This window comes from Lissotriton helveticus, chromosome 1_1, assembly GCF_964261635.1.
Source record: "Lissotriton helveticus chromosome 1_1, aLisHel1.1, whole genome shotgun sequence".
NCBI classification, from domain to species: Eukaryota; Metazoa; Chordata; class Amphibia; order Caudata; family Salamandridae; genus Lissotriton; species Lissotriton helveticus.
The window spans coordinates 2127822228-2127846064 of record NC_136057.1 but is presented as its reverse complement, the minus strand read 5'-3'; the positions used below and the strand labels follow the sequence as shown (position 1 = coordinate 2127846064).

At 45.2% G+C, this 23837-nt stretch overlaps 1 protein-coding gene across 9 annotated transcripts in view; it reads left to right on the top strand.

The window, feature by feature from the left end:
- Window positions 1-23837, top strand: part of HFM1 (helicase for meiosis 1) — a 4349684-nt gene that overhangs the window by 3532584 nt on the left and 793263 nt on the right. For all 9 annotated transcript variants that reach the window (XM_078646278.1, XM_078646275.1, XM_078646244.1 and 6 more), the window contains one exon: window positions 7692-7810. In XM_078646278.1, coding sequence (XP_078502404.1) covers window positions 7692-7810 — 119 coding nt within the window. The remainder of the gene's footprint in view (window positions 1-7691; window positions 7811-23837) is intronic.

The following is a 23837-nucleotide window of genomic DNA, read 5'->3' as shown; positions in this document are numbered from 1 at the left end:
ATTGGCTTGGTGGATGACCGGCTTTAGCTCAGTCAGCCTGCTCAGCTCCTTGAGTACCATGAATGTCTCTTTTTGCGTATCTCTTGCCTCACTGGTCCTAGCTTCATAATGTGCAGACTTCGTTTTAATGAGGGAGGCTTTATAGAGGGCCAGTTTCGCTTTAAATATCTCCTTGGATTCTGGGTCGAGGGATTTCCGCCATACACCCTCTGATTGACGGAGAGCTTGTGTTTCCCCTCTGAGCTCATGAGTGTACAGTGGCGCCACTTTCAAGCCATGCGATATGCTTGCCCTCAGAGCGGGAGCAACTTCGTTGATGGCTAGCCTCAACCGATGTGAAAATACTTAACGTTCTAAGTCCGGGTCCTTGGACAGAGGTCTGGGAGCTGAGGTCCTATTCAAAGCGTCCCCCAGAATGGCAGCATCTAATTTGCTCCAATTCCGTAGTACCTTCCACCCCATTGGCACCGGCTTAAAACGGGAAACATCCTTTACAACAAAACTTTTACAACGCAGGTTTTACAACGAAAACCATTACAACGCATTGCACTGGGGGGCGCTCTAGGATAGGGAATAGATTTAATTTACTATCCAACACCTTCCCTACTATCCACGGGGACTGGAGTTGGAATAGTAAATTAAACTATTCACTATCCAGCATCCCAAAGCGCTATGCGTTGTAACAGCATGCGTTGTAAAAACTGCGTTGAAACAGCATGCGTGGTAAAAGCATGCGTTGTAGTGTCATACATCCGCTTAAAACAACTATCTATTGGGAGTGAGAGGCTGACCAAAAAATGTGTGCAGGTTGCCTGGAGTTTAGCCAAGGATGTAGTCCAGACCAGGTCCAGAATGTGGCCCTTCTCATGTGTGGGAGACTCCACGATTTGATGTAACCCTAACATGGTCATAGCATCATCAAACTTACAGGACGCGCCATCTCTCAGGGTCGAATCCCAGTGATAATTAAAATCCCTGAGGGCCAGGATTTGTTGATATCTTGAGCAAAGATCACTCACTACTTCACAAAACAAGTCATTAAAAAGGGTCAAACATACCAAGAGAAAGATGGAACAACAGACAACAATCATCAATGAAATAACAAAAGAATTGGAATTACAGAAAAATGACCCATTGGTTAAAGATCTGTTGGCTAAAATGGAAAAGAATCTCCAGAACTATGAAGAAGAAATAATCGAAAGAAAGGCACGTAAATTCACCTGTGACAGACTGGATTACCAACATGGTTGAATATTTACTTTTGCGAAGAAGTACGACCATTTGAGAATGGAAGAGAAAGCAGAAAGACCTCGAAATGAAAGACCTGAATCCTGAATCTAGGCCTGACTTATTGGCCCAAAGCAACCCCTGACTTTACGGATACCCGGACTGAACTATATAACTACATCAGGAAGTTGAAATTACTTGCCACTTTAAATGAAACCTAAGCAAGTTATAGAAAAGAAGATCCAGAAACGGAAGCTCACATCTTTCAAAATAAAGGACGTAAATAAACTGTTGGAAATTCAGGATTTAGATGAAATACAAGAACAATTGGAAAAAGCAGTGAGATGCCTGGAAAACAGATATGAAAGAACAGCAACAGATACGAAAAGGATGAAGCAGATGGGTTTCATGACAAATTAATCTATCTCAAAAGGATGCAAAAGGAGATCCAAATTCTGTCCACAATTATCTCTGGGTAATAAAATTGACTTATTCTACGAGTTGATAATAGAGGATTTACACAAGTTCAGGAACAGATGGCATAACGGAAAGGATCGAAATAATTTCTCACACAAAGATTGGCAAGACATCACCACTTTAAAAAAGTACCCCTCCTTTATCATAAAACCTTCGAATAAGGGAGGTAATATAGTCCTATGGATCACATATTGTATTTAAAGGATACAATGCGACAACTGAATAACAAAACCCACTGCTAATTTCTCCCAAGAAATCCTTTGAGGGAGATGGAAAAAGACTTCCATACGAAGCTACAAGTGTGGCATGAAAGTAACTTATTGGAATGGGAGGAACTCACGTAAGTGACTGAACATAGCAAGATGGCCACCTTCTATTTTTTACCTGAAATTCATAAAAACTTGGAATTTCTACCTGGTGGACCAATAGTGAGCTCAATAAGCTCCTTAATGGAAAATTGTGGAAGATTTCCAGATTTGTTTTTACATCATATGTGACATCTTTACCTTCATACTTAAAGAATTCAACTGACTTCCTGCAAAAAACTGGAAGGAATACAATGAAAGACTGAATATATCTTACTGACCCTTGATGTAGTTTATATTTATACATCGATCAACCACAAACATGGCATCAGGCCATGTATATAAGTCCTAAGAGATAGACCAATCGAAAATGTAGAACACACCCTAAGGGTAATAGACCTGTTGGAATATGGGCTGACGAACAATGTGTTCAACTTCAATGGGCAATTCTACCTCCAGCTACAAAGCACGGCCATGGGCATCTCCTTCTCCCCCACCTACGCAAAGTTGTTCATGGGGTTGTGGGAGAATGAGGTGACCTGGAAAGAAGATAACAATCCTGACCTAGTTAAGTTCGTGCTTGGGTGTCGCTTTATATCAGACCTATTCATCTTGTGGGATGGGGAGATAACAGAGCTGGAGGAGTTCATAACAAGACTGAACAATAATGAGGTGAACATCAAGTTTATAGCTCTGATAAGGAAGACACATTGTGAATTCTTGGATGTGATCTGGATGTGCAAGATGGAGAGTTGGTCTCAACCATCCATAGAAAAGCCACAACCACCAACTCTATTCTACATGCTAATAGTGGACAATAGCATTGAAGTGGAGCGTTCCATACAGCCAAATCCTTCGAGCAAAAAGAATCTGCCCAACAGAGGAACTGCTAACAAAAGAACTAAAGGGGATGACAGAAATATTCATTCAACCGGGATTACCCTAGAAATGTGTTATTGGATGCTCAAGAAAGAATTAGTAAATAGACACGAGCGGAAGTACTCTATCAAACAGAAGGAGATAAAGAAGAAAAGAAAAAAAAAGAAAATCTAAGCAAAGAGACTCTTTTTAAAGTACAACTCAGCACATCCAATGATAAAGAAAATATTAAAGAAAAATTGGACTATACTGCGAAAAGAAAATTTAATCATAGATGTGGTGGACCAGAACCCCAGATTAACTTTAAAAAAACAACAAATCACTGGGAGATCGTCTAACAAGGAGTAATTTGGAAGTAAGCAATGAAAAATACTGGCTAACCAGCAGCATAAAAGGTTTGACAAAATGTAGTTTATGTAGAGCCTGTCAATATGAGATCAATCAAAAGACATTTAGAGCATTAGATGGGGTGTGAAAGATCCAAGGAAGAATCACTTGTGAGACAGAATTTGTAGTTTATGCATTCAAAATGTAACTGCAATAAATACTACGTGGGCAGCACCATCAACAAACTTAAACTACGAATATTACAACATATAAGGGCTATCAAAAATTGAGATATGAGGTACCTGATGGTGAATAATTTCGAAAACGTGTATAATTGCTCCGTGAAGGGTATTAGTTACTTTGGAATCAAACATATACCGAAAAGCAGTAGAGGAGGGAACAGGGAGCAGGAATTGAGAAGAGCAGAATCAAAATTAATAATTATGATGGGCACCGAAATTCCTGCAGGACCCAACACAGATGAGGAATTATATGTACATCTGTAACCATCGAGGATAGCCCTTTCCTAATCAGTCATGCGACTCACAGTAAGAAGCATGAAGAAGAGAAAAATGAAGAGCATAGAAAAAGAGCCCTCTCCCCCTGGTCAAACGATCAAACCCAGAGACAATTACAATACACAATTTTTTAAATATAGAATCTGAAATAGTTGTGAAAACTCAACAATTGTGATAGACAACGATACTTCGTGAAACCGGGGAAATGGTCCACCACAGTTGGAAATAGTTGCTAAGATTAAATGAATGAAATGAGCACATGATAGACAAGGTCACGTAAAAGTAACATGAGTCACTTTAATAATAATATATTGCACTAGCACGAGACACTTTAGGACGTTTTGTGCAAAAAGGGCAAGCCACTTTATCAACACAAATGCTATTGCATGGGACACTTATAAGGGATTTGTAATAAGGATACATGAATAGAAGGGAGCAAGTGTCACTTTATTTATAGAATGCAATAGCACGGGACACTTTAGGACGTACGTGCAATAAGGTAGGACAAAAAAATAAAAGGTAGCAAGCGGCACTTTATTAATACACATGTAATAGTAGGATACTTTAAGAGGGTTGTGCAATAAAGGCACATGAAAAGACTGCCATCTGTGGTGTTAAGTTCCACCTTATGGGGAGTCACGGAGACTGACAATATGTATATATATATATATATATATATTTTTTATTTAAGCTCACTGGTCCGTCTGCTCTCCTTCACTCTCGGCCGGGTGCTCTTGACGGCGGGTGATGGCACCACGCATGTCACAACTAGACAAAGGCTCTGTTGCAAAAAAGCACGCAGCACTCTCGGGGACAATCCCAATATATATTTATTGGACAAACACTCTCGCAAGATGCATTTCGGCCACCGCCTTTCTCAATTAGAGGCCAGCGCCACCTTCAGGCAGAGTTTAAATACAGCCAATCAGCAAAATAAAGAAAGGACATATATTTTGTGCACTATCAACCACCATTTCTAAGTGGTGTAAGTTCAGTTTCAGTCACTGTCATAATTGTGCCCTGGATGGGCAAACAAATTGCATAACGCAAAAATTGTGTAATGATTTTCAAATTCAGCCCTAAATGGGCATATCCACAGAAATATATAAGCACATTATTATGAACATCTTACATTTTTAAGAAAAAATCTTACAGTTTTAAGAAAAAATCATACAGTTTTAAGAAAAAATCATCAATGCAGAAGAAAATCAATGCAGAAAAGAATCATAAATGGACTGCTAGCTCCTCCCCAGTATTCAGGCCACCTGGTTTCTTAGTTTGGTTCTCAAGGATATAACGTGACTCTAGCCTGTGTAGCTGAAACAACCTGATCCCTCCCTCCCTCCCTATATATATATGTATATATATATATATAAATATATATATAGTGTTATATAGAGTTCTGTCAGAAGCTTGAAATAAATACAGCTTTTGCAACTTACTTGGTCTTCGGCATGCTGTTTAAAGAGAAGGAATCAGCATTTGTATATATATATAAGAGACGGAAACGTTGGTGGTTTGTTTGTTTGCTTAAGAAAATAAAAGATTTGCACGACAGAAAGCAAAACGGAGTGTGACCTAATTTATTCCTCGTTGGGAAAGTGTGCCCTGGTGGAGTGCTGCTTTAAAGCTCTGAGCTTTTTTGGATGATTTTGGACACGGCGTCTCCGGCCGTGGAAGCGTGCACCGCCACTCAAACTGGACAAGGTCTGCAGGGCTGGTTACCTAACTGCAGCCCCTACAGCACGAGGGTGTCAGAAAGCAAAGCGGTTGGTATGAACTGAGGCCCACTGGAGGGATGTGAAAATATGAAATGAAATCGGCAGAAAATAACGTTGGCAAATTACTCACTATACCGAAATAGAAGAATTGGGACTTCTACTCCTGGCGCATTACTTACTGGGAAGTGAGTGCCAAATGGGGAACGAATGTAGAGGTTCGCTGCAGGTTTTACCAACTGCCGCCCTAAGATTAAGATGCTTGTTAGCATTGAAACGCGTCAGGGAGAAGAGAGAAGGATTATTGGTGCATACACGCCGCTTTTAAATAAAAGGTTTTGTTAAACTCACCCTGGTGGAGTGCTGCTTTAAAGCTCTGAGCTTTTTTGGATGATATATATATCTATATATATCTATATATATATCTATATATATCTATATCTATATCTATATGTATATATGTATATATTTGGTATATGTGGGGGAGAAGGGAAAATGCATATGACTATGGATCACACCTAATATCTATGTAAATAAGAATGAAAGAATAATAGGAGCTTGGTTTACGGTGCTTACCAAAATGGATTGAACTCTATTGACAAACTAAATGTAAATAGCTTGTAAAATATGCCATTATCATTATTTTTGAGTTGCACTTTGAGTAGCACATTGACTGTTAGCAAGCCTTATGAATTATTTCAGTTTCCTTGAAATATGATGATCCATATATTTATGTTAAAGTCTTTGATAAAATGCACTGTTATTTCTCAGTATAGGAATTATGATTAGACATTTTGTACATAGGACAATAGCCGATCCACGGCTTAATTTAATGTCATGATTTAAAGACATCTTATAACTATAACATCCTCCTATGGATGTAACACCATTCCAAGATGGCGCCCATGGTGGCGCAAGAGGGCTAAGTCCTATGTTGCTGTTAATGACACAAAGAAAACTTTATTAATCAGTTGTTTACACGTCACGAGTGACACACTGACGAAGGCTCACGCCGAAACGCGTCTTGTGCTTTTTTCCCCGAATAAATCACCGTGAAAAACTCTAAGCTCCTTGAGTGCTGCCTCTTTTCTCGTCAAACCGAAGAAAAGTTTGAGCGTCATATATATCTATATATATATATATATATATCTATATATATATATATATATAGATATATATATCTCTCTCTATATATATATATAGATAGATAGATAGATAGATAGATAGATAGATAGATAGATAGATAGATAGATAGATAGATAGATAGATAGATAGACAGACAGACAGATAGATAGATAGATAGATAGATAGATAGATAGATAGATAGATAGATAGATAGATAGATAGATAGATAGATAGATAGATAGATAGATAGATAGATAGATAGATAGATAGATAGATAGATAGATAGATAGATAGATATAGATAGACAGACCATGGCACTGAAAGTAAATGTGGCCCAATAATGCATTATTATGAACAACTCTACAAGTCAACTCACATTACACATTTATTACTACAGTGCAATGGTCAAAATTGAGTTTATTACAACAGTACAGCAAAACTGAGATGAGAAAAGCACTGTTAAATAGATCTGGTTAAAACATATATACGTACAAAATCCATAGCATAAACTATGTATGCAGATGTGCAGAGTAATATATTCTATTTATTACTAGTGTTGAGGGAGCCACGGGGCAATATGACTCACTCAAGATTTGTCTCACGAACCATGGTCCCTTTCCACACAATGATAATAAATAACATATTAGGCACTGCACATCTGCATATATTTATTTATGTACATGAATATATTTTGTAAAGTGCTTAGAGATACCCTGTGCAGGTAAAACCATACAGTGCTTGTGATTTCAATGGAGATTCCCGGAAGGAGGATTAGCGTAATAGGTTAGTAACATTTCCTTTTGACCTCCTTAGATTCATCCTTCAGGTTAATTCTTTTGTTACTTGTTTTCCTATTAGTTTAACAAGGTATCCCCCTTATTGATGAATCATGTTGCCTATTTGCATTATAAAGAACCATTGACTTATATTCTTTTGTATAAGCAAGCTGGCCTATAAGGAGTTATGTTGAAGTAATTTTTTTTACAATTTTGTTTTGTGTTTTTAGACACCTATTTATGAATGCCTGCCAAACTGTAACATATTATGCATACAATAAAACCTACTTGTAAATCATGGATGTAAGCTAACATGTAATAATTATAATGTATTTTTAGGTAAGCACGGTGCATCGCAGAAGTTTGAGAACCATGGTCATTCAAAGTTTTCTTCTTACCTATGTGATTTGAGGAATCGGAATGCAATTTCACCTGCTCCTCCTGTAAAACGTCTAAAGGTACTCTTAAAATGGCACTGTACATACATTAACCCAAAGAAAGATTTGACGTTATATTTGCAGTTTACATATGAAGAAATATATTTTCAGATGCACGTGGAGGACAACAAATTCATTCATCCCCCAACCCAAAAACATGTGTTTGTCTTTTATTTTTTTTTAAATGTTAAACTTGCAGCACACTGGTAGTTAAATGTTTTATTAGTGCTGTACATACTTAGGGGCTGATTACGATGGTGGTTGGACTTATATCCGACTGCCATTGTATGGGGGATGAGACTGCCCGACAAGCTGTCAGCCGTCCTGCACCCTGAATAACAATGCGACCGCCCTGAAGGTGGTTGCAAAGTGTATTTTTTGTACTGTGGTGTGTGCTGCAGGCTGCAGCACATGCCGCAGTACAAAAAAACACACATTGTGCATATGCCTGCACTATGTGGCTGGCACCATATGGTGCCTGACACATGATGCAGGGATATGTAGGGGGGCATAATAGGTGCCCCCCAAAACCTAACACTTAGGGCTATGGGGACAAGTGGGCCCGCCACAGGACACCATTGTCCTTTTCCCCCTCTTCCCCCTGTCTTTTCATGTCTGGTTCATCCCCATGAGAGGACCGGCGGAAAGGAACATTGTAATGCCTACAATGGTGCCTGGCAGGCACCGCCACTATTGTAGGCATTACTCCGCCGCTGCCACACTGGCAGGCTCAAGGAGCCATTCAGATGCTTGGCATTCCGGCTTGCCAACCGCCAACAAACTGCCCGCCATCCTAATGTGTTGGGTGTAAATATTTCTTATGATGGCGGTAAGACCACCACCAACGGGCTGTCGGTGGCAGTCTCACCGCCATCCTAATCAGCCCCTACATTTTGTAAAGGCTATAGCTCTCAGTCTGTAACATATGTACCCAATGTGCACTTCACCAGATGTCAAGGTACTGGTATTTGTAAGAAATTGGGTTATTAATCACCGGGAATGACTACCCACCTTAAGCAATGATCACAATCCATGTCACGGTGAACCCTCAAAGTCACTAAATTAACCGAAGTTCAAGCACCTGGTAGCTATGGCACAGAGCAGGCAGACTTAAATTAAGGCAGAGTGTAATGCATGTATGGAGTTGCAAAACAGTAATAAAGGCAAAACACAACACAGTAAAAATCCTAATCCAAAACGTAAACATAGAGGGCATTAAAATGAATCAACAACAAACATCCAAAAAGAGTGTCTGGAGATATGAATGTTAAAGTTTTAAATACAAATCATGGAAAAAGCATTATGTTCTAGCCACACTCAACTGATTGTTGTAGATCAGGACCTAGGTGCAATATAAGGCGGACTGCAACTGAGCAGGGGTGGAATACAGAAACCAGGTTTGACCTTTTACCTTGGAACTTACAGCCTGATTCATGTAGGTAAATTGCACTCGCAAAGGGCCAGATTCTGAGAATCTGGCCCTTTGCGAGTGCGATTTTTGCATTTGGTATTCATGATACCAAATGCAAAAATCGCTATTTAAGAAGTCGCAAATATGCGAGGAATAGCATTTAAGGAATCTCTAATAGAGATTCCTCAAATGCTATTCATGAAACATCAAGAAATAGCGATTTTGAACTTTTGGGGGCGCTATTTACCGACAGGTCAGACCTGTCGGTAAATAGCAAAAACTCAGAAAAATGCTTTTAAAAGCATTTTTCAAAGTTGCATGTAGCACACACACATGTCCTTTGGACATGTGTGTGCGCAACACCTGTCCAAAAGTGCATTTTAGGGGTGCTAAGGGGCGTCCTTTGGACACCCCTGGCACCCTTAAAATCGCTATCTTAGTTGCGAGTAGCAAATTGCTACTCGCAAATCCCCATTCATTCCTATGGGCCTCTTGGCCCATAGGAATGAATGGGGAGTATTTGCGAGTAGCAAATTGCTACTCGCAAATAAAGAACATGTAGGAATCGCTATTTAAGTAGCAATTCCTACATGAATGCCGTTTTGCGTGTCCTCAATAGCGAATCGCTATGATTCGCTATTAGGGACACGCAAAACGGCATGTACATGAATCAGGCTGTATGTCTCAAAATCTTCACTGGGCCAGGGTAGCAGGCTCTAGCCAAGAAGTGCTCCATGAGGTCAGATAGCCATTGAACGCAGTCCTGGCAAAACCATTGACTTTTGGAGGAAAAGCTCCAAAATGTGGGAAATTCTAATTCCATACCCAGGGAGGGTCCCTGGCTAGCTGGATACTTTTGACACCTTTGCCCAGTCAAGATTTCTACGTTTGATCTTTAGTCACTTTTTCGGAGCACAGAATTCTTCAGTGGGGTAACAGTGGAGTCTGTAGCAGAATAGAATTCCACAAGGCTGGATACCTCCAACTGAAGGTCCTGCTGAATCACATTTGTACCTTTGGAGAAGCTCTGCACGTGAGAAACCTTAATCTTCAGTCCAGTGCTAACCCTCCTTGGTCGGAATTGCTTGGTTATTTGGTCCTGGTCCCAAGGGGGTCTTGAAGTAGAACATGTTTCCCAGATTTTTAGGGGTGGTTATAAATTGGGTTTCTGGTTGGCAGAGGTATGCACCCTGTCCAAGCAGGATCCACAAACTTAGTCAGGGTAAGTAAGATACATGGTAAACGTTAACCTGTGTTCACCTTCTGGTAGCTTGGAACAGAGCAGTCAGGCTAAACTTAAGAGGCAATGTGTAAAGTATTTGTGCATCACAACACATAGTAACAAAATGAAAACACCACAAAAATACTCCACACCAGATTAGAAACAGAGACAATCATTTTATTAAAAAACCAAGACTAAAACGACAAAAATCCAATAAGTAAAAGTTGAGCTATGAATTTTGAAAGAATAAAAGTGTCTGTAGTGGTTAGAAGCATTAAGTACCAATGGGGGTTATCTGGTTGCGCTGGACCAGGGTAAAGCCAAGAGTTCAGGCTGGTATCGGTGGAGCACGGGCCTGCTATAGGAGCCATGCAGCTGATGAACACAGTACCTTGATCCTGGTCACAACAGTGAGATGCAGGGTTCAGACAAGCGAGACATCAATGTCAAATGTGTAGTCGAGGTAATGTGTTGATTTCTTTCACTCAGTGCTGGCGATGCGATGGTTCAGAAGAGGATGCACTGAGCTGAGAGGCCTTGATTCCTTAGACGATGCTCTGGGTTTCTCCACGCAGTCGAGGGGATACGACGATCTTCCCACACTGCGTAGGCGGCGATGCGTTGGTTCAGATGCATTGTTTTTTTTGGCAATGCACAGGTTCTAACTGTGATGACCCAATTCTACTCCTGCAAAAGGCTACACGAGGAGCTGGAGATGCGTTAGTTTCTCTGGAGCAAGTATCTGAGTCCACTTCCAATGGACCAGCCGCAGGAGCAGGTGTCAGGAGCAGGTATAGAAACTTTGATAGCTCTGAGTCTCAAGCGACAGGAGGCAAGCCAACAAGCCCTTGAAGATCAATCTGGGTTCAAGGCACAGTCCAGTTCCCCCTCAGCAGGGTCAGAGGGCAGTAGGCAGCAGGGCAACACAGCAGAAAAGCAATTCTTCCAGAGCAACAGTCCAGCAGAGCAACAGTGCTTGCAGCAACACAGCAGTTCTTCTGATAGAGGTTCTTTATAGGGCAATAAGTGTCTTATTTGATGGGGTCAGAGACCCAGTACTTATACCCAGTTGTGCCTTTGAAGTGGGAGTGACTCCGACGAAGGGTCTTTGAAGTGCACAGAAGTCCTTTCTTCCCAGCCCTGGCTCCAGACTATCTGGAGGGGGTAATCAACTCTTTGTGTAGGGACAGGACACTGCCTATTCAGGTGTGTCAGCTCCTCCCTCCCATCCTGCCCAGGGTGAGCCATCAGAATGCAGATGGGAACTCAGACACACCTACCCTTCCTTTGTATGAGGGTGTCTAGCTGCAATTGACAGTATCAAGCTGTCACCTACCCCAGGTGTGTATTGGAGACAGGCTGCAGGCACACAGAGCTTAAATAGCAGAGAAATGCCAACCTTCTAAAAGTGGTGTTTCTAAAATAGTAATGTCAAATCCAACTTTACCAGATATAAAACATGACACAGCTACTTGTTCCCAATTTGGAATTATTGCTTAAAAGTGTAATATGGAATTTCCAATGTTAACCTGAGGAGTAGGCCTCACAGTAGTGGAAATCAAATGTAGTTGTTTTTTACTACCAGAACATGCAAAACATAAAATTACATGTCCTACCTTTTACTGACACAGCACCCTGCCCTATGGGCTACCCAGGTCCTACCTTATGGGTGACTTATGTGTAATAAAAGGGGAGTGTAAGGCTTGGCAAAGGGTTTTTTATGCTAAGTCGAGATGGCAGTAAACTGCACATACAGGCCCTACAGTGGCAGTCCTGAGCAGTGTTTGAAGGGCTACTGGTGTGGGTGGCACAATCAGTGCTGTAGGCCCACTAGTAATTTACAGGCCCTGGGTATGTGGTATACTACTCTAGGTGGGACTTACAAGCACATTAAAATTTCCAAATGTGGATAAGCAAATATTACCATGTTTAGGGGAAACCACATGCACTTTAGCACTGGCCAGCAGTGGTAAAGTGCTCCGAGGTCCAGGTCCAACAAAAATAATCAGCAAAAAAAAGAAGGTAAGCAGGCAAAAAGTCTGACAGGTCTAACAGGTGGTAAGAGAAGACTACCCAGGGATAGGCAATGGTTCCAGGACCTTAGGAAAACCTATAGGGGTCAGGAGTCACTCCAAGCAGAGTCCAACAGCAGTGTCCTAGGCATGTACAGTTGGAACTGGTCAGCTGGGCAAATGTAATAAAGACCTTGCGAAGCTTCTTGTCTCCCTGTAGTTTGAACAGGTCAGATACCTCTTTGTCCTTGATAGAAGAGGAAGCAGGCCCAGTCCTTCACGACTCCTCTCCGGTAACAGGCAGCAGGTCAAGTTATCTTCTCTTCTTCCTCAGACCCAAAACGTATTCTGAAGATGGTGCCAGAGTATGCCAGATTTACACCTAGCACCAGCTTGTGGGTGGGGTTAATCCTGCCCCCTCCATGAACAATGGTATGACAGTTCACAGGGGTAACCCTACCCACTTTTGCAGCAGTTCCTATCTGTCCTATTGCAAACAAGCCTACAGTGCCCCTTTCTGCCTAAATACAAAATGGTGAAACCATTCTTCCCTTGTGCAGAGCTTGTGTACCTACCTAGAGGTATGGTCAAGGTAATGAGCAGTCCCTCCTTTGTGGTCAGTCCAAACCAGTTCTTTGGGTAACTCCTCTCCTATTGTGTTTGGTGGCTAACTGACTGGGCAATCAACAGAAGTGGATGAGTTGCTCTGCTGAACTTTTTCTCCCACCTCTAAAAACAGGCCTTCATATTTCTTCACACCGCCTTGATTTAGCATCATACACTCCTGAGTTGCCGGAGCCACACTTGGAGATAGCATGGGTTCCCAGTATTGTTCTGGACCAGTCTCACATTCTCCAACAAGGAAAACACACATTAAATATAACTGAGAATAGTTTGCACTTTTCTAATGTCAATGCATGGCTCTCATTTTCATAATTACTTGATGTTTTTTCATCTCCATTTATTTATTTTTTGAGTGCTCTGTCACCAAACTGGTATCTTGTCGCTGGTCAATAATGGAAATGAGAGACACAGAAGAAATAGAAAAAAAACAATGAGAACAGCGTTGGAGCACCTAAGGATGAAAGTCAACTTTGACTCAAAGTTACTTCGGAAAGAGCCAAGTCTTAAGCGCTCTCCTGAACAAATCGGTCATGGATATTAATGAGGGAGAAAGTAAACTCCAGAGCTTGGCTGCACTGACCGTAAAGGCCCGGCCACCTTGTCTGGATTTCCTGAACTTAGGCACACATAACAGATTGCCTGATGCAGATCTAATAGGAACTTCTCAGACTCTTTTGCAGGGGAACAGGCCCCATCCCTGTAAGACTGTGAACGCAATGGAAACTGATTTAAACCGGATTCTTTGCTTAAGCATTAGCCAGTGTAACTCCTTCAATGCCAAGGAGGCAGAGGCTCTCCAAGGTCTGTTCAGAGCAAGTTTAGCTGCTGTAACCTGAACCCTCGGCAGGCGGTGTAATGAGTACTACGGTACATGCAGCATCAGAGCATTACAGATAGTCCAGGTGACTAAGGATAACATTACGGACTACCAAGGCTTTGGAGGAATGGGGAAACACCATCAGGATCTTCCCCAGGGTTCTCGAAAGTGCAAAACTACTGCCTGCAATTGTACTCATGTAACTCTCTATAATAAGCTTATCATCAAGCATGACTCCCAAATTCCCGATGAATTTGATGGGAACAGCAGACCCCTCCAATGACCTGGGCCAGAAATTGGGAAGAAGTTCACCTAGAGCTGTTTGGCTGCACAGCAAAGGAGCTCTGTCTTGTCACCGTTAAGCTTTAGTGAGTTTTGACTGAATAATGTCCTTCATGCACACGTGGAAAGAGGAAAGTTTCTAATTCCTTGCCAATGAAAGAATAAGCTGTGTCATCAGCATAGTTGCCCAAGGTCACCATGTAAGACGTGATTAGTCTGATCAGGGATGCCATATAAATATTAAACAGAATCAGATTGATAGAAGAGCCCTGAGGCACTCCACGTTTACAGGCCCTACCACGGAACAGAACGGAGGCAGAGCAACAGCTTGACATCTGTTCAAAAGATATGAGCGAAACCATTCCAAGGCAGTTCCGCCGACCCCCATGATCTTTAACTGAACTAAGAGTGTAGTGTGACAGACCGTATCAAATGCAGCAGAGAAGTCCAATAATATCAGCCCAGCTGATTGCCCCTCATCCACTCGCACCCTTAACTCATCCATGGCTGAAATCAAGGCCGATTCAATTCCATGGCAGGGCCTAAATCCAAATTGCTCCTCTTCCAGACAATTATTATTTTCCAGATATTGGACTAAAAACTTACTGATGTAGGGTTCCAAGATTTTAACCAGGTAAGGCAGGAGAGAAATAGGTCTATAATTATTCAAAATAGCTGAATCCACAGACAGCTTTTTCAAAATGGGAATGACAATCACATTTTCCATGCGGGCAGCACCATGCCTGATTGCAGAGATTAGTTGCACATTTGCCTAAGCAGGGTAAACAAGAATTCAGCCTGTTCCTTCCAGATTTAAACCGGAAGGACATCAAAAGGTGAGCCAGTTGAAGTGGCCATGGCCAAAGAGTAAATACATTCCACAGAGAGGTTCAAATTTGTCTATTTTACATAAGGCAGGTTTAGACACCTCGCCTAGTCACACACTGGATATTGACTATTCCTCTAGGCTCCCAATGGGACCTGCACTGCAATTTTAATGCCATCTAAAATTGTGTTTATCTTAGAAATACACTTCTAAGTTGTTGCAAAGAATTTGTGAAGGTACAATAGCTTGCCTTAGACAAACAGTGTTAGCCATTTCCCTCATTATATCAAGCACCTTCTTGGTACTATTAGGAGCCACAAGGGACCTTGTAGTGTACACTGGAGACATTGGTGGGAGTCACTAAGAACAAAATCAGTCTGTACTGCTAAAATACATATCCTTGGAATAAAAAACGGTGAATTACTGCTTACCCTCTATAATGAGGCCACTGTCATCATCCTCGAAGAGTGCAGACAAAGAGGACTCTAAAGGGGTAACTAACACTAGTTAAATGCACAAGAAGGGGGACATGACCATGTTTCTATACCACAGTTTGATGCAAAAGACTCTGTTCCCTTGGTATTTATCTCTAGGCACCCAATGCTGGACAAAGTAACATTGCAAAATGACAGATTCTCTGCATTCTTTCTCAATAGGGTCCTTTAAATCTACAGTGCTCAGAGGAAATAAGTCTACAAACTAAACCCAAAAGTAGAAAGCATCCCAGGACAATTATAAGGGCCTAGCAATCATGCATAAAGCGTGCTAAAATGATGGACGTGTGTTCATTACCTAAGATGGAAAAGGATCTCCAGGTACAGCAATCTATCACAGGGGCAAAGAGTACTATTAAATATGTGGTTCTGTGAGTGTTTGCATGGCTTTGTGTGTTTGTGTGTGAATGCCTGCATAGGACTGTGAGTGGGTGTGTGACTGCCTGTGTGGGTTTGTATATGGAGGTGTAGGTATCTGAGTGAGTCTGAAAGTGCTGAAATACTGACTTTATTCATAGATTCATAATTTTTTATTCAAAGTGCATCAATATTCGTGAATGTGTTGCAAGTGGTTGTCAGTTTTGTGGACAGGGAACTCTACACCACATATATATGTGTGTGTGTTTATGTATGTATATAGTCATAAATTACCTACTGGTTGTCACCAGTAGTTATAGTTAGGACCTAGTTTAAAAAGGAAAAGTGTTTTTGGTGTGCTTATTACTTTGGCGTCATTTGACGAATCTTCACAAAATGTTCCCAAAAAAGTGGCCCAGTTTGTTTAGTTCTGCATGAAAAATTAAGGACCGATCCATCAAGCGAGGGCCAAGAAAAAAGGGGGGTCAAAAAGGATAAGTGTTAGACCTGGCACCTTGGCGTGAGTCTCCCTTCCACTTTTTTTGCTGATGTGCCTCAGATGTTTTGCTGGTGTTAGTTGCTCAGGGCACTGCGCCACGGCCAATCCGTGCCGCAGTGCAAGTGCTCCCAATATCAAGTGTACCTGTAATTGATCTCCATTATTGGCTCATTGGATTTATTGTCAGTCCCCAGTAAAGTGCACCAGGAGTACCAGGGCTTGTAAATACCAATACTGCTAGTGGGCCTGCAGCGCTGGTTGCGCCACCCACAGAATCAGCCTTTTAAAATGTGTCTAGGGTCTGCCACTGCAGAACCTGCGTGCAGTCTGGTACTGACAGGCTGGCTGGGAAAGTTCACACACTTGCCTGCCTCTAAACCTTCCCTTTACTTCATATTAGTCACCCCTATGGTAGGCCCAAGGGCAGGGTGCATTGTAAGTGTAAGGTAGGACAAGCCCTGATGTGGGTGGCATGTCCTAATAGTGAATTACAGCCATTTTCATTTTTCACTATTGTAAGGCTACCTGTTCTCATAGGCCAAGATGGGCTGCTGGAATTATTACACACTATAATCCCAGCAGGCTCAGGGAACATGGTAGAAGGTCGAATTTAGTATGCCTGAACTCAGAATAATAAAACACTTTTTTTAGTAAAGTTTATTTTCATATCCTGTGTTTGCAAATGCTACTTTTAGAAAGTTAGCATTTGCTTGCCTAACCATTTCAGCCCGCCTCTGCCGGGATGTGTATCTGCTGTCTGGGTTGTGTGAGTGACAGGGCTGGGGATGACAGGAGGTGAACAGGGGGATTACACCAGAGTAGGTGGTGGGAGTGCCCCTTGACTCTGAATAGGGCTGTGCTCTGCCACCACAATGCTGGCTCCGCCCCCTGGGGAGCGACTGATGACTCTGCCCGACACCTGGACCAGGAAGAGGGAAGACTGTCAACAAAGTGCTCCTGACTGTACTTGTCCTCACAATGCTGGCTCCACCTCCTGCGGAGCGTCTGCTGCCCTGCCCCACACACTGAAAGCAAAGTGCTCCAAGAGCTGAAGTGAACTATGCAAAGGCCCCCCAGGCCTGAAAGAACAAAAGAAACTTGGTATACAAGTAGGAGCCCTGCTCCTAAGAAACTAGATCCTGTCAACCCAAAGAAGAATCTCTGCCAGAGGAAAAAGGACCTTGCTGCCAAAGAAAGCAAGAAGAAACCTGCAAGGACCCCATGACCTCCCTGGCCTTACTCCTGCAACCACAGGGCCTCTGACGATCTCCAAGGGCCTGTAGTTGAGCTGGTCCCCTGACTAGAGCCCCAGGACCATTGGACTCTGTTTGATCCTCTCTGACCCGCTGCTGGGTCCCCCCCTCTGGAGTGCTTCGCTCTCCCCTCGGCAGCCTGTGCCTGAACGCTCCCGCCGTGAGCCCCCACCACCTCCTCCAGGAGCCGTGCCCGCTTGGCCGGATCGCCCAGCACCCTGTCCTTGGCTCGGCAGCCTGTACCTGGCCGCCCCCGCCTTGAGCCCCCACCGCTCCCTCCAGGAGCCGTGCCTGCTCGGCTGGATTGCCCAGCACACTGTCCCTGGCTCGGCAGCCTGTGCCTGGCCGCTCCCGCCTTGAGCCCCCGCCGCTCCGTCCAGGAGCCGTGCCCGCTCGGCCGGACCGCCCGCACCCTGCCACGCGCTCACCTCTGAGCCGCACTCCCCCAAGAGCCCCCACCGCTGGAAACGACAGGCTGGGATCTCGGCGAGGCGTCTGACATCGCCTCTTCCCGCCTGCTCCTCACTGCAGCCCCCACCGCTGGAACCGACAGGCTGGGACCTCGGCGAGGCGTCTGACATCGCCTCTCCCCGCTTCCAGCGTCTAGAATCTCCCCGCATTGGCCCAACAGCTGAGATGCGTGGAAACCGACGCGTAGGACAGATTCGCGCCGCACCACAAGGGGGCCGCCTTGCACCTGAGAAGCCGCCGGTATGGATCGTACCCGCCGCGGAGTGCCACGCCGCCCCCCACGCTTTACTCCACAAATCCCCACACATCTCTTCAGAGGCTGAGACTCAGAGTCCGCAACGTTTTCTTTCCCTGCCTGCGCACCACAGAGACTCCTGCACCTCGCCTCTTTCCGGACACAGGGTCCGCAACGTTTTCTTTCCCTGCAGAAGTTAAAGCTACGTGGGTCGTGTCCCTCAGTGTGAAGCACCTGGGACACAGCAACAAACCCTGGTAAAACCAACAAAAGAACTCTTATGATTAATGAAGCACTGTGGCCATATGGTAATAGCGATATCTGTCTTGTGATAATTACTGTAGTATATTCTATATCTTTTACATAAAGTACCCGTATTTTTGATACAATTTACAGTCTGGTGTCCCTTTGTGGGGGGTCGGTATTCTTCCTGTGTGCAATCATAAATGCTTAACTGACAGCGCTCCTGAGATTAGCCTTCACTGCTCGCGCCACGCAACCTAAAGGGTGAGCAGGGGTTATTCTTAAGGGGTAATTCCATTTCCCTGACTTAGAGGAGAGGGTCCCTACTTGTCACAAGTACCTACCTGTGCCAACCAGAGACCCCCAATTCTAACATTGGACGCAGCGGAAGGGATTTCGAATTTGCATTTGTGATTCATGCACAGTAAAGTATTGATCACCACATAGTGAGAGCAGACAGACAACACCGCCACAGAATTATTATTTTTAATTTGCTGAGAGATCTCCACTCCTTGAAATCACGCCTAGTTCACGTGGTTCACGCCGGGGTGGAAAGGCAACCTCTGTAATTTCTGACGATCACATAGATTGGGAAGGACTTGATAATTACTCAGTGGAGCAGTTGAGAGGCTTCTGCAGTCAGTTGAGAGTTTCAAAATCAGGATGTAACAAAAAGGCCCACTACCTAAAGGCGCTGAGGGCCTACAAGGAATCCAGGGCCCCAGAGAATGGGGTAGAAATACAGATACCAGAAGGCCCTGTTGATTTTGGTAGAGTCCTATCCACAGAGGAGCTGGCAGATAGGGCAGCAACAAGGGCACATGAAGTGGAGATGGCAAAATTAAATGGACAAATGGAGATGGAAAAACAAAGGTTGGCAATGGAGGAGAAAAAACTCCAAATGGATCATGACATGAGATTGAAGGAGTTGGAGCTGAAGACAAAAAGTCTGGGGACAACTCTCTCTGGTGGCAGGACAACGCCGGTGCAGGTAGAGTCAAGGGTGTACATGCCTAAAGATGTAGTGAAGGAATACTTTAAGGGGGATGACATAGGGCAGTGGTTCCTGGCCTATGAGGTAGCCATGTCCTCCCGCCGGGTCCCTGATAGAGATTGGGGAGCGGGGTTGTGGGGGAAGTTCCTTAGCGAGGGGCGGGACACACTGCTAGATTTACCCTCTGAAGTGTACAATTCCTACTCACACATGAAAGATGCCTTAATGACCAGGTTTGGGTTAACTCCTGAAATGTATAGACAGAGGTTCAGGGGTTGCACTAAGATTCCTGGGGGTACCTATGTGGAGTATGTGACTTTGTTTTGCAGAGCACTGGATGGTTGGGTGAAGGGTAGCAAAGTGAATGATTTTCAAGGGCTTCTTGATTTAATGGCATGGGAGCACTTGTCCAGTAATTGTTTTCCTGAGCTAAGCCAGCACCTAATTGATAGCAAGCTGTCCAACCCGAGGAAGCTTGCTGAGGAGGCGGACCGCTGGCTCAGCGCCAGGGTCCACAAGGATCCAGTGGGAGACTCAGCCAAGGGTAGGCCGGGTCCCCAGCAGAGGAGTGGGGGGGACCGGGGAAAACAGAGGGAGTTCCAAAGAGGGCTCCAAAGTAATACCTAAGGGAACCAAGGGAAAGGTTTCTCAGCCTCCCCATCGCAGAAGCAGACCGGGGCCCGACAGGTAATCCTGTTCACAGAGGGCCTCCCATGTGTTATAAATGTGGCGAACCAGTTAATGTGGCCAGTGACCCCCGGTGTTGCCTCTTTGTCAAACCAGCACCCACTGGTGCTCTCCCCCGACAGATGGCCAGTGTAAACCTGGGAGAGGAGAAGAAGTCCAGGGTGGAGGGGACCCCGTTCACATGACCCTGGGCTCTCTAGGAGGCAGTGATATGGTCCCTGAGAACTACTTACCCTCTAACACTAAGAAATATGGGCAAGTAGTAACCATAAATGGGAAGAAGGCGGAGGGTCTTAGAGACACAGGAGCCAGTGTGACTGCAGTCCGGAAGCTCCTGGTGTCTCAAGAGCAGGTTGTACCACATGCATTCTGCCGTGTTGTCAATGCTGACAGCACAGAAAGTCAGTGTCCAATGGCTCAGGTTCCCTTTGAGGGGGGGGGTCTCTGGTACTCTGCAGGTCATTGTGAGAACCTCCATGCCTGTGGACTGTTTGCTGGGGAGTGACTTAGAGAGCTCCCCTTGGGAAAAGATGGAGAAGGCAACTCACCTGAGGATGGTGGGTTTGCCTGACTGGGCCTGCCTGACCACCCGGTCAATGGCAGCCAGTAGGGGTGCTCAAGAGACCCTGGAGCCTGAAGGAGAGGCCCAGGAACCGGCCTTAGAGAGAAGGCGCAGGGAGCGCGGGAACCCTGCCCCTGAAGATCCCACGGCCCAGGAAGAAGCAGACCTTGAGGGGGATGCCCTGGAGCCTGCCGGGAAACAGGTTGCTGAACTGGGGGACCTACCTGAGCTGGCCCATTGGCAGCAGGAGGGAGGCCCCTCCAGGGAGGAATTCTGCAAGGAACAGAAATAATGCCCTTCTCTCGTGGGTATGCGGCAGCAGGCTGCAGACCAGGCCAATGGTGTTCAGTCTGGAACACATTTTGTTTAATGGGAGTATGACCTCCTGTATTCTGAGCCTAAGGTTGCTGAACCTGGGTCAGCCCGTGCGCTGGTGGTACCCCAGAAGTTCAGAGCCTTCCTACTGGGGCTGGCTCATGATGTACCTTTACCAGGACACTTGGGGATGGACAAGACCTATGACAGGCTTGTCACCCACTTTTATTGGCCCCAAATGCACAGGAGCTCAGATGCTCACTGTAGAACCTGTCAGACTTGCCAGGCAAGTGGTAAGAGCGGAGGGAAGCACAAGGCTCCTCTGCAGCCCTTCCCTGTGGTCAGTACCCCATTCCAGCGAGTGGGCATTGACATTGTTGGGCCTCTGGACCCCAAGACAGCCATGGCCAACAGGTTCCTCCTGGTCTTGGTGGATCATGCCACCCGGTACCCTGAAGCCATCCCTCTGAGGACAGTGACGGCCCCCGTGGTGGGACGAGCACTGATGGGAATTTTCTCCAGAGTGGGATTCCCTCTAGAGGTGGTGAGTGACAGGGGCTTCAATTTCATCCAAGAATATGAAATCCCTTTGGCAAGAGTGTGGTGTAACCTACAAGTTCACCACACCTTACCATACCCAAGGAAATGGGTTGGTTGAGAGATTCAACCGAACCCTGAAAGGCATGATCATGGGTCTTGAAGAACCAATGAGGCGTAAGTGGGACGTCCTCTTGCCATGCCTTCTTTTTGCATACCGTGAGGTGCCACAGAAGTCTCTAGGGTTCAGCCCCTTTAAGCTTCTGTATGGTCACCACGTGAGAGGACCTCTGAGTTTGGTAAAGGAAGGCTGGGAGCAATCTCCCAGGAAACCTCCCCAGAATGTATACAGTTACATGCTGGTCTTCAGAAACCAGACCAGGCGATTCAGGCAACTTGCTGAGGCAAATCTGGAAGCCAGCCAGGAAGAAATTAAGTGGTGGTACGACCAGAATGCCACTCTGGTAGAGCTTCAACCTGGACAAAAGGTGTGCGTCTTGGCCCCAGTGGAGGCTTGTGCACTTCAGGATAAGTGGACAGGTCCATTTGAGGTTGTGGAGCGCAAAAGTCCTGTCACCTACTTGGTGGACATGCAGTCTCCCAGGAACCCTTTGAGGGTCCTACATGTTAACCGCCTTAAGCCCCACTTGGAGAGGTCCGAAGTGGGCATGCTCTTGGCAATAGATGATGAGGCGGAGGAGGAGTCTGAGCCTCTTCCTGACCTCCTGGTAGCCTCAGAGCGGATGGATCAGTGGATGGAGTTAACCTCTCACTCATACTGACCCCTGAACAACAGGATGACTGCCGCCAACTGCTGGGGCAGTTTCATGACCTGTTTTCCCTGGTTCCTGGTGTCACAGATTGGTGCGTCCATGATGTGGACACAGGAGACAGCTTGCCTGTAAAGCACAAGGCTTACAGAGTACCTGACAGGGCCAGGGCCTGCATCAAGGAGGAGGTCTCCAAAATGCTTGCTCTTGGGGTGGTTGAGTCCTCCAGCAGTCCTTGGGCCAGCCCAGTGGTCTTGGTCCCAAAGGCTGCAGCGCCGGGTACCACACCCAAACTCCGGTTCTGTGTGTACTACAGAGGACTCAATTCAGTCACCAAGACTGACGCGCACCCCATACCCAGAGCTGATGAGCTCATAGATCGGTTAGGGGCTGCACGGTACCTTAGCACGTTTGATTTAACGTCTGGGTACTGGCAGAGCGCCTTGACTGATGGGGCCAAAGAGAGGTCAGCATTCTCCACACCAGATGGGCATTTCCAGTTCCGGGTTATGCCATTTGGGATGAAGAATGCCCCTGCCACCTTTCAGAGGTTGGTCAACCAGGTGTTGGTCGGGCTGGATGGGTTCGGTGCCGCCTACCTGGATGACATTGCAGTGTTCAGTGGCACCTGGCCAGAACACCTGCGCCACCTCTGGGAAGTGTTGACGGCACTGCGCAAGGCAGGCCTCACGATCAAGGCAAGCAAGTGTCAGATCGGGCAGGGTTCCGTGGTGTACTTGGGACACCAAGTGGGAAGCGGCCAGGTGGCGCCTCTCCAGCCCAAGATTCAAACCATCCTGGCTTGGGAACCCCCAAGACCCAGACAGTGGTAAGGGCCTTTTTAGGACTCACAGGGTACTATAGGAGGTTTGTCAAGGGATATGGCACCATTGTTGCCCCCTTGACAGAACTGACTTCTAAGAAGCAGCCCAGGAAAGTGATCTGGAGTGACACCTGTCAGAAAGCTTTTGACACCCTGAAGACTGCCATGTGCACGGCGCCCATGCTCCTGGCTCCTGACTTCTCCAAAGACTTCCTAGTGCAAACAGATACTTCAGAACATGGTGTAGGGGCTGTTCTCTCACAGATGACTGAGGAGGGCTGGGACCAACCTGTAGCCTTCATCAGTAGGAGGTTACTTCCACGGGAACAGAGGTGGAGTGCAATTGAGCGAGAAGCTTTTGCTGTGGTCTGGGCATTGAAGAAGCTAAGACCCTACTTGTTTGGGTATCACTTCCGGGTCCAGACAGATCACAGGCCCCTCAGATGGTTGATGCAAATGAGGGGTGAAAACCCAAAGCTGTTGAGGTGGTCCATTTCCCTACAGGGTATGGACTTCACGGTGGAACATCGCCCTGGCATAGATCACGCCAATGCTGACGGTCTTTCCAGGTTTTTCCGCCTTAGTGATGAGGAACTCCCTGGGGTAGGGTAGTT